The following is a 17073-nucleotide window of genomic DNA, read 5'->3' as shown; positions in this document are numbered from 1 at the left end:
CTGCAAATCTTTTTCTTTCTTTTTCTTTTTTTTTAAGATTTAACTTATTTATTTGTCAGAGAGAGAGAGAGAAAACACAAGCAGGGGGACAGCAGGCAGAGGCAGAGGGAGAAGCAGGCTCCCTGCTGAGCAAGGAGCCCGATGCAGGACTTGATCCCAGGACCCTGGGATCATGACTTGAGCTGAAGGTAGATGCCTAACCGACTGACCCCCCCCCCCCCAGATGTCCCAGTCCTACAAATCTTGGAAAGAGTTATACTGTGCCTTGAGGGGAAAGGGCTTTGGAGTGTTCATTTCCCAAGAGCTCTGCCAAAATTATGTGTGTGGTTTAGAGGAACTTCCCCTCCCCCATGAGATGATAGATGTATTCTGTATCTATGGGGTCCAGCACAACAGCCACTGGCCACTGGCCACACGTGGCTACTGAGTGCTTGAAATGTGGTTAGTGCACCTGACACTGAATGTTCACTTGCACGTAATTCTTTTTTGGTTTTAAAATTAATATTTAATTTATTAACGCCATATCCTTTACAGAAAAAGTTACATGCCCTTCTTCCCCTTATGTTTTTTAAATAACATTTTTAAAGATTTTATTTATTTTTATTTTGAAGATTTTATTTATTTATTTGACAGACAGATCACAAGTAGGCAGAGAGGCAGGCAGAGAGAGAGGGAGAAGCAGGCTCCCCACTGAGCAGAGAGCCCGATGTGGGGCTCGATCCCAGGACCCTGGGATCATGCCCTGAGCCGAAGGCAGAGGCTCCAACCCACTGAGCCACCCAGGTGCCCCTATTTTTATTTTGGAGAGAGAGTGTGTGTGAGCAGAGGATGAGCAGAGGGAGATAACCTCCAGCAGACTCTTCTTTGAGCACAGAAGCCGACATGGGGCTTGATCCCAGGACCCTGAGATCCATGCCCTGAGCCAAAAGCAAGAGCTGGTTGTCCAACCAACTGAGCCACCCAGGTGCCGCTCTCCTTGTGTTTTAATTCAGTGCATATACAGTATTATTGTGTTTGTGTGAGTCTAGGAAATTTCAGCTGTCACATCCAGGGGATTTTGTATCTTCTTTCCTTCCACTGACAACTGTAGTGAATTAAACAACGCCAAACAATGTAACCTCTATTTACAAATGTGATATACAGGAATTTTTTTTTTAAAGTGCTCTAATTGTTGATATACAAGCCTTCCCAACTATTTACATAGCACATAGAAATCTAAAAAAGTCAGACTTACAAATACGCTGGGCCTGAAGCCACTTCCTAATAGTGTACCTACATTGAATACAACTTCAGTGTCAAATGCACATATAAATCAGTTATTCAATGACACGTCTCAAACCAGAAAGGTGAATTCTTACTCTAACTGGCCAAATTGTTTAAAACCTTAAGAGAGTAGAATATAAATATTCCAAAGGCACGGACTCTTTCATTCAAATAGCAATGCTGTGGGTTTAATTATCTTAAATATGTCTGTTTTTTTAAATTATTTTTTAAAAGATTTTATTTATTTATTTGACGGAGATCACAAGTAGGCAGAGAGGCAGGCGGGGGGGGTGGGGTGGGGGAACCAGGCTCCCTGCTGAGCAGAGAGCCCGATGCGGGGCTCGATCCCAGGACCCTGAGATCATGACCTGAGTTGAAGGCAGAGGCTTTAACCCACTGAGCCACCCAGGAGCCCCTTAAATATATCTATTATTCTTTCTGGATTTTCTCAGAATTTAAAGGTGCTAACCCATTCAGGAAACTAGTTTGTCTCACACAATTCTAAGCTCAAATTCTAATGACATTTTTTGGGAGTTGAATTCTGTGATTGCCTGATGTCACATAATGGCCATGAGGGATGCTTGCTTTCTGGATTTGGGGTCAGTGGGGTCCATAGGATGCTCTAACCCTGTTTATTTGCTATGTTAAATATTTATGTAATTCTAGTTCATTTTGATTTCCCTGTACATCGCCACATGTGCTGAGTGCCTGGTCTATCGAGCAGTGTGGGACTGGGCAGAACAGGTTTCCATGGTCAAAAGGAAGAATTTGCCCAAAGAGATTTACTTTTAGTGCATATGTGTTTTGTGGGTTTTTTTTCCCTGATATGTCTGGTCTTTATTTCTGGGGTCTTAGTTCTACTTTTCCTATAGTTCGGGCAGTGTATAATAAGGCAACGTATTGCTTAGGCAGACCCTTCACATATGTTTTTGGTTATTAATGACATCTAGCTTTGTCCCTGCAACTGTCCAGGGACAACAGACATAGCATCCCAGAACTCCTGCCTGATTCCTCCCCAGCTATGCTGCTTCTAGAAAATGCCTTCCCCTTCTCCTTCCCTCCTTTCTAACTCCCCTCCCCTCCCCTCCCTTCCCTCCCTCCTTTCTTTCTTCCCTTCCTTCCTTTCTCCTTCCTTCTTTCTTTTCCATCTATCTTTGCTACTTGCCAGGAGGTCTCATGGTTCAAAATGTAGGTACAAAAGTGGGCCCCCACCCTACGAGCTTATGTTTCTCTGCACATCTTGGTCCCTTGTGAATGATTAAGGAGGGGGTCGGGGAGATGGGCAGTGGGAGGTAATTTAGACTGACTGGATTCTCTCCCCTAAAGTCAGCCCTGGACAGAATTCATGTTATTACTTATTACTCTTCACGAAGGCCCTCCTTGTTCCAAAAAGGTTGGGAGTGGTTACACCTGTGGTCACATCTAAGTTTGTCTTAGGGGACCTGCGTCTTATTTTTCTACCCACGTCTTCTCCTTTTTAGGATTGTTGGTTCTACGTACATCACTTGGAACTGCTCTCTCTGGAATTTCAGCCCCTCAAGACTCATTAATTTAATCAGATCACCTAATTGGCACTGCAGTGGTAATGAGTGATTTAAGGAAAAAAAGTGAAGCCAGTGGTTCTGGACTTTTTGCCTTTGTCAGAACTATCTGGGGACCTTGTTTAAAAGAAATGAGAAGCCCCCTCGTCCCCAAGAGCATTGGACTCCGCATGTGTGGGTTGGGGGGAGCAGGGACTCTGAATATGTTTTTTTTTTTTAAGATTTTATTTTTTTTATAAACATATAATATATTTTTATCCCCAGGGGTCCAGGTCTGTGAATCACCAGGTTTACACACTTCACAGCACTCACCATAGCACATACCCTCCCCAATGTCCATAACCCCACCCCCTTTTTCCAACCCCCCTCCCCCCATCATGAATATGTTTTTTTAACACTGTCCTGAGGGGTTTCTGCTGCAAGCTGCCTTGGACCACTTGAAGGTGTGGTGTGGAAATAAGGAATGGGACAGGCTCCGGCGGGCGTGGGGACTATCTCTGGTCCTGCCTGTTTTCCATGTGACTTTCAGGCAAGTTGCATTGTTACTGTGCGCTTCCTGTTTCTCGCCTTCATAATGGGGATAATTGGGCTCTCAGCCCTTTGTGTGTGTATGTAATAAACTCAGCACAGTGCTTGGCACATAGTAAGTGCTCAGTAAAACCTAGCTAAGATTATGTTTATGACTTTATTACTGTATGATAGCGTACTGATGACACATCATTGTAGTGAAACAGGAACAGGCTGGCATTTAAGAAGGACCAACAAATGTCAGTTTTATCACTAGAAATACATACTATATGCATATAGTATACATACTGTTATATTTCTAATTATATGATGTATTATATGTCTATGAACTCCTATGATTTATGTACAAATATATATTATACAGTATATAGATACACTACTGTATTCTAGAGTGTTCTGTTATAGCATAAATATTAAAATTGTAATAATGACCACGTGAGAAAGTTGCCAGTGGGCCTAGCATCTAGTAAGTGCTCACTAAATCAGTGAAGTTGCCTCCATTGTTTGTCATATTCGTTAGTAATAATAACGGAAAGAAAAGGAAAGCCACCAGCAGCCTTGAGGGTTTTACCCCCAAGCAGGGCATTTTCCCCTGAAGACAGAGTAGGCATGGTTCCAGCATTCCTGGGGGACCACCCCACACTGGTAGTGGGTCCTGTCTGCTTTGGACTGAGGGATGCCGCTGCCCTAAGGGATCTGGGGTAGGAAGAGAAAGAAGGGTGCCCTATCCCAGGCCTTCAGCCCTCAGCAGCGAATTTGCCTGCCGATGCAAATCGGCCGGTTACTTGAGACGTTAGCGAGTCAAATCATTCTCTCCCCCGTCAGCTGGCCCCGTGAGCGCAGCGCCAGGGATGTTATGACAATGGTCGCCCTGGCAACCGCGGGAAGGCGTCGGGCGTCTGGCTGGGCCCCGCAGCAGCCCAGGGAACGCAGAGCCTTGGCCGCAGAGCCAGGTTGGGGGGGGAGCGGTTCTGAACAAGCAGCACCCTCTGGAAAAGGGGTTGGGACTTCCTGGGAGAGGCCTCCAGCCCCTGCCAAACCCCGTTGAACCACCCAGAAAAATGTCCCGGGGACTGACTGTGTGCCAGACACGGCTCTGCACGCTGGAGGCCAAGCCTGTGGTGCTCTTTGGAGCTGGCATTCTGATAGGTGTGTGTGTGTGTGATGGTGCTGATGGGGGGCGTAACCATGGAAACCAATCAACAAGATCATTTGTGGGCTAAGGATAAGTGCTACAGAGGAAGAAAGCAGGGTGGTGTGATGGTGACACGGGGTGGGGGGGTGGCGGCGGTTGGGAAGGGGTGGCACCCGAACAGTAGGAAAGTGCCATTTGTGCCTGCAGCTGGAGGAGAGAGCTCTGGGCAGCGAGAAGAGCACAGAGGCGGGGACGCTGTGGGTTCGCGGCTTCAGCTGTCTGCTGCGAGCCGGTGCCTGTCTGCCAGAAGGCAGCGATAGTGGGGTGTTTGCTGACAGGCAGCCCTGAGGGGGGACAGGGTGCTGTGGAGTCTGGCTCTTCATCCGTGGGATTTTAAGGCCAGTTATGCTGCATTTCGGAGCCTCAGTTTCCTTATGTGTAAAATGGGAGGGAGCCGAGATGCTCCCCTAGACATGGCCATGTGGTTTACAGGAGAGACGATGTTCTTCCTTCCTTTCCTCTCATTCTTTCTTTCTTTCTTTTTTTTAAAAAATAGCACCTAAGGGGCACTTGGCTGGCTCAGTCCAAAGATCATGTGACTCTTGATCTTGGGGTCCTGAGTTCCAGCCCATAGTGGGTGTAGAGAGTACTTAAAACAAATTAAACAAAGCAAAGTAGCACCTAAACAGTGATGGCTTGGGGCTAAGCAAACCCAACCCCAGGGGTTTGCCCACGGGTCCCCGCGTTTATCTTGGTTTAGAGTCTAAGTGAAAAGTTCCCCATTTCACATTAGAGATTTCAGACATGATTATTTATAGCTCAGTCACATGTCTTGACTTTAAACATTTTTTTTGTTGTTGTTGTTTATGCTGCTAAATTTACCATCATGCTAATACGGAGTACGGTAATAAGACACTGAGGGTGCTCACATCCAGGAGGGTCTGAGAAATTTTTCCATCTGCGGTGGAAGGTGCCAGGCTGCCCCCTGGTGTAGAGTTGGAGAACTACATCCCTCTGTCCCCTCTCTCAAGACTTCTGGAATCCTTCCCACCCCAGGGGCCCAGAGTCCTTATTTTGCACCCAGGCAGGGCAAGGCGAGGGCAGGTGGTGGACTCAGCATGGCTGTGCTATTTCCGGGAGCCCCGTGTTTCTTCCCTTGAAGGTGGACCCTTTGGACATTTTGCGGTTCGGTTCTGCGTGGACTTGAATTGAGGGTGACCTAAAAATTAATTAGGACACCTGGCAGGGGTGAGGACATACAAAGACACATTCCAATTGTGCTTCTCAACCTTGACCTCTAGGCTGTTTGGGTCCTCTGCTTCTGCAGAGAGCTATCGCTAAGAGGGCACATGACTTGGTAATCGGACCCTGAGTTTAAATACTGACCTGGTGTTGCTTTAGTCCAGTGAGCTCGGGCAGGATTCCAATGGCCCTGAACCTCGGTTTCCCATCTGCAGCATGCCCATAACAAGCTAACACCGACTTCAGCATTGCTGTGGTGCTCTTAAAGGCAGTATCCTTGGAAGGTTATTTAGTGATGTAGGGGGATTCAGGTTCCTCGCTGAAATTGTCTGAGTGTGGAAGTCAGTGCCTATCCTGCCTTCTGGGGGGAGGAATCAGCTTTTTTGTTTTCCTGGTACTTTGTAGCCAGTGCTTTTGTAGATAGGATAAAGTGATTTAGTGGAAAACGAAGGGGCCCAAAATATCCAAACAAAATACAAGCCTCACTTTGAAGGTATTAGCTTCAGTGGACAGAAAAGCACTCAAATAGCTCTCCAGGTAACTAAATGCTCTTGGTTTCTGCACTCAGCTGGGGGAGCCCAGCCTTCACAGCCTTCAGAGCACATGTTTTCAGGCCACACTAGCAGAGCTGAAGAGCCCTGCCCTAGGACGTGTAATTGATTTCGTATCCCTCGCTCTTGAACCCCAAAACACACACATACATGCGCTTGGGACGCACACGTGTGTACATACACACAGAGTAAATGAATGAATGGCAGGCCTTGCTTCTCCTAGAATAAACATAGAACTCCCATCATTACCATCCTGTGATCATGGCAAGTTGTCTACAAGACCGTTCTCTTCATTTTGTATCCTTGGGGCCGGTGCTGAAGCCTGGCTGCCCTTCCATTCTGACTCCTCTCATCTGGCCTCTTGAGTCGTGTTGGCACATCAGTCTCGCCTGCCCCACTGGGAGCCCCTGCAGGCCTGGCTGGGGGCAGACAGCTCTTCGAATTCCCGGGGCCCTGGACAGGGTGTTGTCCCTCGGAGCCATGCAGTGAATGCTTGTGGCCCACGGGAGCCCACCGCCCTGAAGGGGGCTGCTCGCCCAGGTGCCACACTGGCTTCCAGAACTAGGTTTCTGCCCCGGTTTTATTGTCCAAGGATCCTGATGCTTAAGCTTGTCAGAGAAACAAACTGCTTTCATTCCATAATTTAGACTGTAGATGGGTGTTTCTCCCCTGCCTGTCTCTCAGTGTCATTGGAGTGCGAGTGTTTTTATGAATTCTTGGGGCTTCCCCAGATTCACTGAACCAGGCTTCCTAAGGGATGGGCCTGGAAAGTTGATTTTTGAACAGGCACCTCCAGATGATTTTTATGGTCAGGGAATGGGGGAAAGAGGAAGCTTATATGTAAAATTATCTGATACCTCGGAGAGCAGCTAAAGCTCTATGGCCCTCAGTCTCCTCATCTGTAAAATGGGCATATCTCTGGGGTTGCGAAGGTTAAATGAAATAATGTATATGAAATGTTTAGCAGAATACCTGGTATTTTATATATATATATATATATATATATATATATAGTATTAATATAATACTATATATATAAAATACTATATATATAATACTATATATATACTTACTATGTAAAATGTATACTAAGTATAACATGTAGTATATAAGTTATATATAGTTTAGTTATATATAATTGTCAAATGTATAATATAGGGTTATACAGAAAATTTTATATACAAACTTAATGAAATGGTTGACACTGTATGTACCATATATATACACCGAAGTATTGCTTAAGTGCCTTAAATACATGATTTCCTGTAATCTTCACATATGTGGTGTCTAATCGAACCATTCCCAGCTAGCATTGTTGCATGGATTAAAAATGAACTGCAGTGGGGGCACCTGGGTGGCTCAGTTGGTTAAGCAACTGCCTTCGGCTCGGGTCATGATCCCGGAGTCCTGGGATCAAGTCCCACATCAGGCTCCCAGCTCCATGGGGAGTCTGCTTCTCCCTCTGACCTTCCCTCCCATGCTCTCTCACTCTGTCTCTCTCAAATAAATAAAATCTTTAGAAAAAAAAAATGAACTGCAGTGAAACTCTAGAACTTATTTAATGAAGTGGCTGACATCGGCCATTGTCCCACATGTTTTTATTGTTAGTAAGTGTCTGATTTTCATGAGGTTTATAACTAGCTATCCTATAAGCGATTCAAGCTTAAGAAAAAATGATTAGATATACACGCCCAGAAATAAGCAAATACATCTCACCTACGATAGCCCGGAGATGGAATTTAACTTTTTCTGAACTTTGTTTTTTTTTTTAAGATTTTATTTATTTATTTGACAGAGAACGAGGGATCACAAGTACACAGAGGCAGGCAGAGAGAGGGGGGAAGCAGACTCCCTGGTGAGCAGAGAGCCCGATGCGGGACTTGATCCCAGGACCCTGGGATCATGACCTGAGCCGAAGGCAGAGGCTTAACCCACTGAGCCACCCAGGCGCCCCTTTTCTGAACTTTAAATGGGGCCAGTAATTGGACCTACATCATCATGTCCCTGTGCAGACTAAAGACATCGTAAGAAGTGTTTATTGCAGCACTTGGCTCCGGATGAACCCCTGTTGGCCAACAGCTGCAATTATCTGATGCCACCAATCCTGGGGACCCGGTGGGGGAAGCGGCTGATTCCCAGAGGAATGCATCCCATTTGGGAAGTATTGCTCGACTAATGCCTAGTCCAGCTTCACACTTGGGGCAGGTTTCTGGGTTTTTCCCTGCTCGGATTAGCTGTGCCCTTGTCCCAAGAAGTGACTCTTGTTCCTTTTTTGCCTTGAGGGGCCGCCCTGGTCCTGTAGCTTCCCTCCCGGCCTCTCTTCCCTACTCCATCTGCTTCCTGTACCCGTCTCTGTCTCCCTTGTTCCTAATGCATCGTAGTGGGGGTGCCCCTTGATCTTGGCCTCGGGCAGATGTAGGTCCATCTCGGGGTAATGCTGAAAACACCTCCCAGAATTCAAGCATTCCTTCCACAGCCAGGACACGGTGCTTGTGTTGGAAGAGGGCTCAGCCTGCCTTCTGCACAGACGGCATCTCCTGTGCTGTCTCAGCAGGCCTGTGAGGAAAGGCGGTATATGCCCATTTTACAGATGAGACAGTAGAGTCTCGGGGAGCAAACATGAATCACCAAAGCCTCGGAACTGGAGTTTAGAAACTCACTTCTCCCATAATACCTGGAAGCCTTTCCAAGATGAGTGAGGGGTCCACGCCCGACTTTGGATTTCCAGTTCAGTGGGAAGGACCCGTGAGCATCTCAGTGCAGCATCCTGGTAAAGGGAGAGAGGTTTGGGCTCCTGCCTTGACTCCCCAACTTCAATAGTTTTGTGGATCTGGGTTCGTGATTTAACCTCTTGCCACCTCAGTGTTGTCGTTCATAGAATGGGCTCAGAATGCCCTCCTCACAGCACCGCTGCATGGATTAAAACTGAGCAGACACATTCAAAGCACTTATCCCACTGGGTCAGGCTCACTCAAGCATTTAGTAAATGGTGGCTTCTCTCGTGGCTGTTCTTCCTGAAAAATGCTCTGTCATAGCCGACATAGATGCCCCCAGCAGACATCACAGAACCGCTCACATCATGGGCTTTTGACCCTGGAATCAAAGGCATCCCTCATGCAGAAGATTAAAAGCAATGAGTTAGATCTGTATGAACTAAAAGGGAAAGATGCTTGAGGCTTGCAACTGGGTGAAAAAAGTAAGATTCAATTTATGTGGGAAAAAAAAAAACCAACCCTACGCATCAACTACGTTGCAGAGTTTACACGCGCCCCCCCCCACCATATGCACACACAAGTATGGACGTGCAGAGAGGCATAGAAGGAGGTCAAGCTAGTCTCAGTGGTTACCTCCGTTATGTCCAGGGAGAAGAGGAGTGCACAGAGGGAACTTTGACCTTATCCAAAATGGTCTGGCTTTTTCCACAAGGAAAAGATACACATGTGCTTGTTAAATAATTAACATTAAATTAAATCTATCCTTTCTGCAATATTGTGGCCTTGGAATCAGGTTGGGTTTGCATCTTAGCTCTCTACTTAACTAGCTGTGAGAATGTGAACAAAAGGTTTAACTTCTCTGTGCCTAATTTTTCCATTCGTGAAATGTCAATCGTAACAGCGTCTAGCCCCTGGGGGTTTGTGGCTATATCGACATGAAGTGTTCAATAATGGTACCTTTATTTCTATTATTGTTCTTATTTTGTGGATGCTTCCAAATCTGGAAAGGGCTCCTCAACCCTTTAAGATATCCAGTGTCTTCATTATTAGCCCATGATAATTCAAGAAAAAACCGTGGTAAGTGTTATAACGGAGTTAAGTAAAAAATACAGTGCCAGGGGAGGTTTGATAAAGACTTGCTGGAGAAGGTGACGTTTGAGATGAACTTTGGAGAAAAAGTCAGATTTCTCGGAGTTGATGGGATGGTGTGTGGGTCAGCTGTGCGTCCCAGTAATGCTGCGTAACGACCAACCATAAAACCTTAGTTGCAGGGGCCCCTGGGTGGCTCAGTGGGTTGAGGCACTGCTTTCGGCTCAGGTCATGATCTCAGGGTCCTGGGATCGAGTCCCGCATCGGGCTCTCTGCTCCGCGGGGAGCCTGTTTCCTCCTCCTCTCTCTCTCTCTCTCTCTCTCTGCTTGCCTCTCTGTCCACTTGTGATCTCTCTCTGTCAAATAAATAAAATCTTTGAAAAAAAAAAGGAGGTTAATTTTAGAGAGAAAAATTCTATTTAAAAACAAAACAAAACAAAAAACCCTTAGTTGCAGACAACGTGAACATTGGTTGACCATGCGTCTGGGGATCGGTCGCCGATTCCCGGCTCTTCTGATCTTGGCTGGGCTCACTCACGGCCAGTAACCAGGTAGCAATAGGCTGTTGTCTGACGTGAGAAGGCTGGCTCTGTCTGGGATGTCGGGGAAGACCTGGCTTTGCTCTACATGGTCCTTCCTCCTTCAGTGGATTAACTGACTAGCCCGGACACATTCTCACGGACATGGCTGATCCAAGGCAGCAAGTAGAACCAGGCAAAGCCTTTTTCTATTGGCTGAGGCAAGACACTTCTGGTTGGAGGGTTGTGGGCATCGACTCTGCCTTGTTTGTGAGTGAATTCTTTTTTTTTTTTTTAAAGATTTTATTTGTTTGACAGGCAGATATCACAAGTAGGCAGAGAAGCCAGCAGAGAGAGGAGGAAGCAGGCTCCCACCAAGCAGAGAGCCCGACGCGGGGTTCGATCCCAGGACCCTGAGATCATTACCTGAGCTGAAGGCAGAGGTTTTAACCCACTGAGCCACCCAGGCGCCCCTTGTGAGTGAATTCTGAAGGCACAAAAGGGTATGGGGGCAGGAGGTGTAGAGGAATCAGGGCATCTTTACAGCCAACCACATATGGGTACGGAAAGCACTTTTAGATGGGGGAATCTGGGCAAAATCATAGAAGGGGCACATTTGAGGTGATGTGTTCAGGGCATCACACAGAAAAGAAAGAGGCAAGGGAGGAGAAATGGACTACAGCTGAGCCCTGAATAACGTCTGAGTCTGAATGATATCCTATAGAACAGCGTTTCCCCAACTCATAAGTTTGACACCACAACCGCGCTTTTTGCCATGTGTGTATATGTTCTTGAAACCGACTCAATTCTTCAAAACACACATGTATTTAAATACAAACCTTATGCGGGGCACCTGGGTGGCTCAGTGGGTTAAAGCCTCTGCCTTCGGCTCAGGCCGTGATCCCAAGGTCCTGGGATCCAGCCCCGCATAGGGCTCTCTGCTCAGCGGGAAGCCTGCTTCCCTTCCTCTCTCTGCCTGCCTCTCCGCCTACTTGTGATCTATCTGTCAAATAAATAAATAAAATCTTAAAAAAAAATACAAACCTTATGCAACTATTGTAATGGAAAACTAGTATCACTTGCCATGAATGGAAGGCAATCAAGAAAATTAACACAATAAAAACAGTAGTATCACAAGACACCTGGGTGGCTCAGTCGGTTAAGTGTCTGCCTTCTGCTCAGGTCAGGATCTCCGGGGTCCTGGGATGGGGTCTTGCATTGAGCTTCTTGCTCAGCAGGGAGCCTGCTTCTCCCTCTGCCTGCCCCTCCCCACTGCTTGTGCTCTCCCTCTTTCTGACAAATAATAAATAAAATCTTTAAAAAACAACAACAGGCAAACGATAAAACCCCCAGGGTCATTGCATCGCACTCACTATCGTTACCTGTCCAAGGCTATGAGTCTGTGTCCTGCTCTCTGTTATAGAGAGAGATCAGCACATGCTAGGTGTTAAAGACATAGCATCACTGGACAGAAACCGTCTCCTTGATATAACGCATTGTCACTCAGTGCCATACCTCCAGGGATCGGTGTGACCCATACTTGGGAGATCTGCCCTTCAAGAGTGGGGTGTTTTGTTTTTTTTTTTTTTTTTAATTTTTTTATTTTTTTCAGCATAACAGTATTCATTATTTTTGCACCACACCCAGTGCTCCATGCAATCCGTGCCCTCTACAATACCCACCACCTGGTGCCCCCAACCTCCCACCCCCCACCCCCTCAAAATTCCCAGATCGTTTTTCAGAGTCCATAGTCTCTCATGGTTCACCTCCCCTTCCAATTTCCCTCAACTCCCTTCTCCTCTCCATCTCCCCTTGTCCTCCATGCTATTTGTTATGCTCCACAAATAAGTGAAACCATATGATAATTGACTCTCTCTGCTTGACTTATTTCACTCAGCATAATCTCTTCCAGTCCCGTCCATGTTGCTACAAAACTTGGGGATTCATCCTTTCTTTCTTTTTTTTTTTTTTTTTTTTACAGCTTTATAAACATATATTTTTATCCCCAGGGGTACAGGTCTGCGAATCGCCAGGTTTACACACTTCACAACACTCACCATAGCACATACCCTCCCCGAAGAGTGGGGTGTTTGAGCAGGGTCATGGCATGGCTTCTTGGCCCCATCCAGCCTCAGTCCGGTTTTGCAGTCTTCTGTGATAATGAATGCTTAATCAAAAGTGGGAGAGACTGGGCACTTAGTTGGCTCAGTCAGTGGAGCATGTGACTCTTGATCTCGGGGTTGTGAGTTCAAGACCCACATTGGGTGGAGCATACTTAAATAAATTAAAACTTAAAAAAAAAAAAAAGGTTTGAGAGATAGGATGTCACTGGCTCTCTTTGACAGTGCTTGCTTTCTTCCTTCTTTCCTTCAAGAAACTACATTGTTTTTGTTGTTTTTTTATTTATGTCAAGAAACCACATTCTTGGGGCGCCTGGGTGGCTCAGTGGGTTAAAGTCTCTGCCTCCGGCTCGGGTCATGATCCCAGGGTCCTGGGATCGAGCCCCACATTGGGCTCTCTGCTCTACAGGGAGCCTGCTCTCTCCTCTCTCTCTCTCTGCCTGCCTCTCTGCCTACTTGTGATCTCTGTCTGTCAAATAAATAAATAAAATCTTTTTAAAAAAGCCACATTCTTATTTCTTTTACCATATTTGAAATCCAACACGGGCCTATATAGCATAAAATAATAAACAGAAAAACTTGATTTATTTAGATGAAAAGCTTGAGGAAGGTCAGTTAGCAGAAATCCCAAATTTATAGATATTGTTAATAAAATAAACATGTATTCCTTTTAAGCAATTTCTGTAAGTTGGTTCGATTTAAATCCTATGAATTTCAGAATCAGGATTTAAATAATGAGTCAGGAAGACAGTTTTTAGTTTAATTCAACTTAAAAGTATTTCTTTGCAGTGTAACTGTACATTTTAAACGTTGGAGAAAGGATACATTTGTTAAGGAATATATATTTTGACACAGATTAACTTTAATTTATCAGCTAAGACTTACACATTTCACGGTGTACTCTTCTATTTTTTTTTTTAAAGATTTTATTTATTTGACAGAGATCACAAGTAGGCAGAGAGGCAAGCAGAGAGAGAGGAGGAAGCAGGCTCCCCGCCGAGCAGAGAGCCCGACGCGGGGCTTGATCCTAAGACCCTGAGATCATGACCCGAGCCGAAGGCAGAGGCTTTAACCCACTGAGCCACCCAGGCGCCCCTTCTCTTCTATTTTTGCATTTACTAATAAGCCCTCGATTTAAATCAGTGCAAAAGGAAGTAAGTCCGCTGGGCACACTTACTGTGAGTAAGAGATGGCACGATCTCAGGGTCTGAGAGATTCATTTTGCTGTTAATTGCCACGGTTTCTTTTCTGCACGGTGAAGGAAGTTAAAATTCTGAGATCTCTTCTGTCCTCGAACTTACTGGAATTGATAGAGAGAGTGGTAACTGCTGGAGACAGGTTTCATAGCAAAATCTACCTTTTTTTTTTTGCTTTTAAATTCATAATGTACTTTATTTTTTCAAATTAAATTAAATTAATTTTTTTTCAGTGTTCCAAAATTCATTTTTTTATGCACCACATGAAAGTTTATATAGGATTCTGTCCTATGGATGGGCTGGAATTCATTCATACTTAATTTTTGGGTTAATGTACCTTTTTATTTTTTAAAATATTTTATTTATTTATTTGAGAGAGAGCCGGGGTGGGGAGGGCAGAATGAGAGCGAGAGAGAAGATCTCACGCTGGTTCCATGCTGAGCACAGAACAGAACCCCATGTGGCATGGATCTCACCACCCGGATATCACGACCTGAGCTGAAGCCAAGAGTCAGATACTTAACTAACTGCGTCCCTAGGCACCCCTTGGTTAACGTGCCTTTTTAAACCTTGTTTTCCAGAATTTATTTATTTATTTATTAGATTTTATTTATTTATTTGACAGACAGAGATCACAAGTAGGCAGAGAGGCAGGCAGAGAGAGAGAGAGAGAGGGAAGTAGGCTCCCCGCTGAGCAGAGAGCCCGATGTGGGGCTCGATCCCAGGACCCTGAGATCATGACCTGAGCTGAAGGCAGAGGCTTTAACCCAGGTGCTCCCAGAATTTATTTTTAAGTCATCTCTACATCCAACATGGGGCTCAAATCCACAACCCCGAGATCAAGAGCCATGTGCCCCACCGACTGAGACAGCCAGACGCCCCAACACACACAGAGTTTTAAAAATACAAATGTAATCACAGTATATGCTGTCTTTGCAGATTGCTTTTTCACGGAAGATGAAAATCTTGGAGATTTTCCCAACTCAATATGTATCAGTCTACCTTTTCCAGTTTTTAAAAATTATTGTGCTGCGGTAATGAGCCAGCCTTTATCCCATGTACACACACAAATAAGTCTTTTTTAGGGTGGTTTCCTAAAAGTGAGAATATTAAAATGTTGAGACAAAAATCGGATTGCCCGCCAGTGGCATTCTCAATTCTCAATGGTTTCTCTCATTCTTGCTGACACTGGATAGTCTCAGTGTTAAAGAAACGTTGCCAAGCCCATCTGAACATTTTCCCATTAATAAGCAGATTATATATATATATCTTGTATTTTCTAATTTTGTTGTAGAGAAGCAAATAGAAAAAAATCTCTATCAATAATCTTAATATTTATTAATAATCTTAATTATAATAATTCTTAATCTGAGTTATCTTCATCACCTATAATCTTACTCTCAGAAATAGCTATTGCTCATATTTTGTTATATACCCTCCCAAGGCTTTTTCTGTGCATCTGTACACATACAGTTTTATAAATTTTTAATGCATTATTTGTAAATTATATTATACATATTTTATACATTATTTTCAATGATATGCCATCATATAGATATATTTGTAATGTACTTACATAATCCCCTATTGCAGAAGGTTTGGGTGGTTCTCTGCTTTTTTGTGGCTAGTTTCGATTTAGAGCAAAGCTTTGTGAATATTCTTAATTATCTCTTTAGGATAAAACCCTACAGCAACATTGTCCTTAGAAATACATTGTAAGTGACAGATGTGTGCCAGATGTTGTTAGTTTTTACAGAACTAGTTTTCCTTTCTCGTGTCATGGCATCTCTGCATAGCATGAGTTCATGTCCATCTCATTCTAAAAGTATTTGTGGATTTGTGAATATTTGCATGCGAGTTCAGATTCACGGAGTACAAAAGGATTTCCGTGAAATGTTTCTCTGCTGTACTTTTCATCTCCGTGACTTATTTCTTTTACAACCGGAAGCTTGTACCTCTTTCACCCTGAAAACTACAGCCTTGGGAATAGGGTCAATACCTTTGTAATAACTTGATGTGGTGACAAATGTCATTGTGCTTCTCTGCTGCTGGTAGTGAGCCCTGCATCGAATATATAATCGTTGAATTCCCAGGTTGTACGCTTGACGCTAATATAATATAGTGTGTTCACGCTACTTCAAGTACAAATTAAAAAAAGTAAGAAACAAAAAATGTTTCTTCCACACCTCTTCCCCACGTCCCTCTGTCCCTTTCCTAGATTATTAGAAATCCTCCCAGAGAATGGCTGCATTTACAAAGATACATAAACGTAGACATTGACATTGCCCCCACGCCTGGAGAGTATTTCTGTGTAACAATGTATCTTGGACATGGTTCTGTACGGGTACATAGTGCGCTTCCTTATTTTGTTATAGCTGCCTAGCACTCCCTTGTGTAAAATTCCCTGGATAGATGAGACTCCTGTTGATGGACTCTCAAGGTGTTTTCAGTCTTTTGCCATTGCCAGGAGAACTGGAAGAAATATTCTTTTACAGTCATCTGGCCCACTGTGGCGTCTGTAGGTGAGTTCCTAGAAGCGGAGTCCTTGGGTCCAAGAATCTGTGTAGTGGACATGTACATGACTGTAGCCAAAAGTCTCCCCCCGAAAAAGTGGTACCTTTTGCCTGGCTCTCCTCCCTGCAGTTAAATCCATCTTTAGAACAGGCTTTGGATGGGGTTCGGGCAGGGAGGGGGCCGTAGGGAGGTTCCTGCTTCTCCTCCCGTGGCTATGCCTCTGAGACCCGCTCTCTGTCCTCATCTGTGTCTCCACAGAGCAAGCTGGTGAAGTACTTCAGCCGTCAGCTGTCCTGCAAAAAGAAGGTGGCCCTTCAGGAACGCAACGCTGAGCTGGACGGCTTCCCCCAGCTCCGCCACTGGTTCCGGATCGTCGACGTGCGCAAGGAAGTCTTGGAGGTGACCAGAGACGGCCCCCTGCCCCCTGCCCCTGATCGGACAGAAACCAGTGTGTTTTGGCCTGTGCCTGGCACATAGTAGGCCCTCAAAAAAAATGTGTTGGACGAAGGCATAGAGGATCTCTGATGCTGTCCAAGTGGGTTGTTAAGAGTGTGGTTCTACGCTCAGCCCCGTCTTCCTCCAGCTCTGCTACTCATTAGCTCAGTCACCTCGGCTGAGTCACGTTACCTTTTAGAATGGGTCTGTCCAGCAGAACTTCTGCG

The 17073-nt window shown here is 45.0% G+C and overlaps 1 protein-coding gene across 4 annotated transcripts in view; it reads left to right on the top strand.

Moving 5' to 3' along the window:
• Nucleotides 1-17073, top strand: part of KSR2 (kinase suppressor of ras 2) — a 416724-nt gene that overhangs the window by 71157 nt on the left and 328494 nt on the right. For all 4 annotated transcript variants that reach the window (XM_047698076.1, XM_047698073.1, XM_047698075.1 and 1 more), the window contains exon 2: nucleotides 16670-16810. In XM_047698076.1, the coding sequence (XP_047554032.1) occupies nucleotides 16670-16810 (141 nt within the window). The remainder of the gene's footprint in view (nucleotides 1-16669; nucleotides 16811-17073) is intronic.

The sequence above is a fragment of the Lutra lutra genome, chromosome 12 (assembly GCF_902655055.1).
Source record: "Lutra lutra chromosome 12, mLutLut1.2, whole genome shotgun sequence".
NCBI lineage: Eukaryota > Metazoa > Chordata > Mammalia > Carnivora > Mustelidae > Lutra > Lutra lutra.
This window is presented reverse-complemented; position numbering and strand designations above follow the sequence as displayed.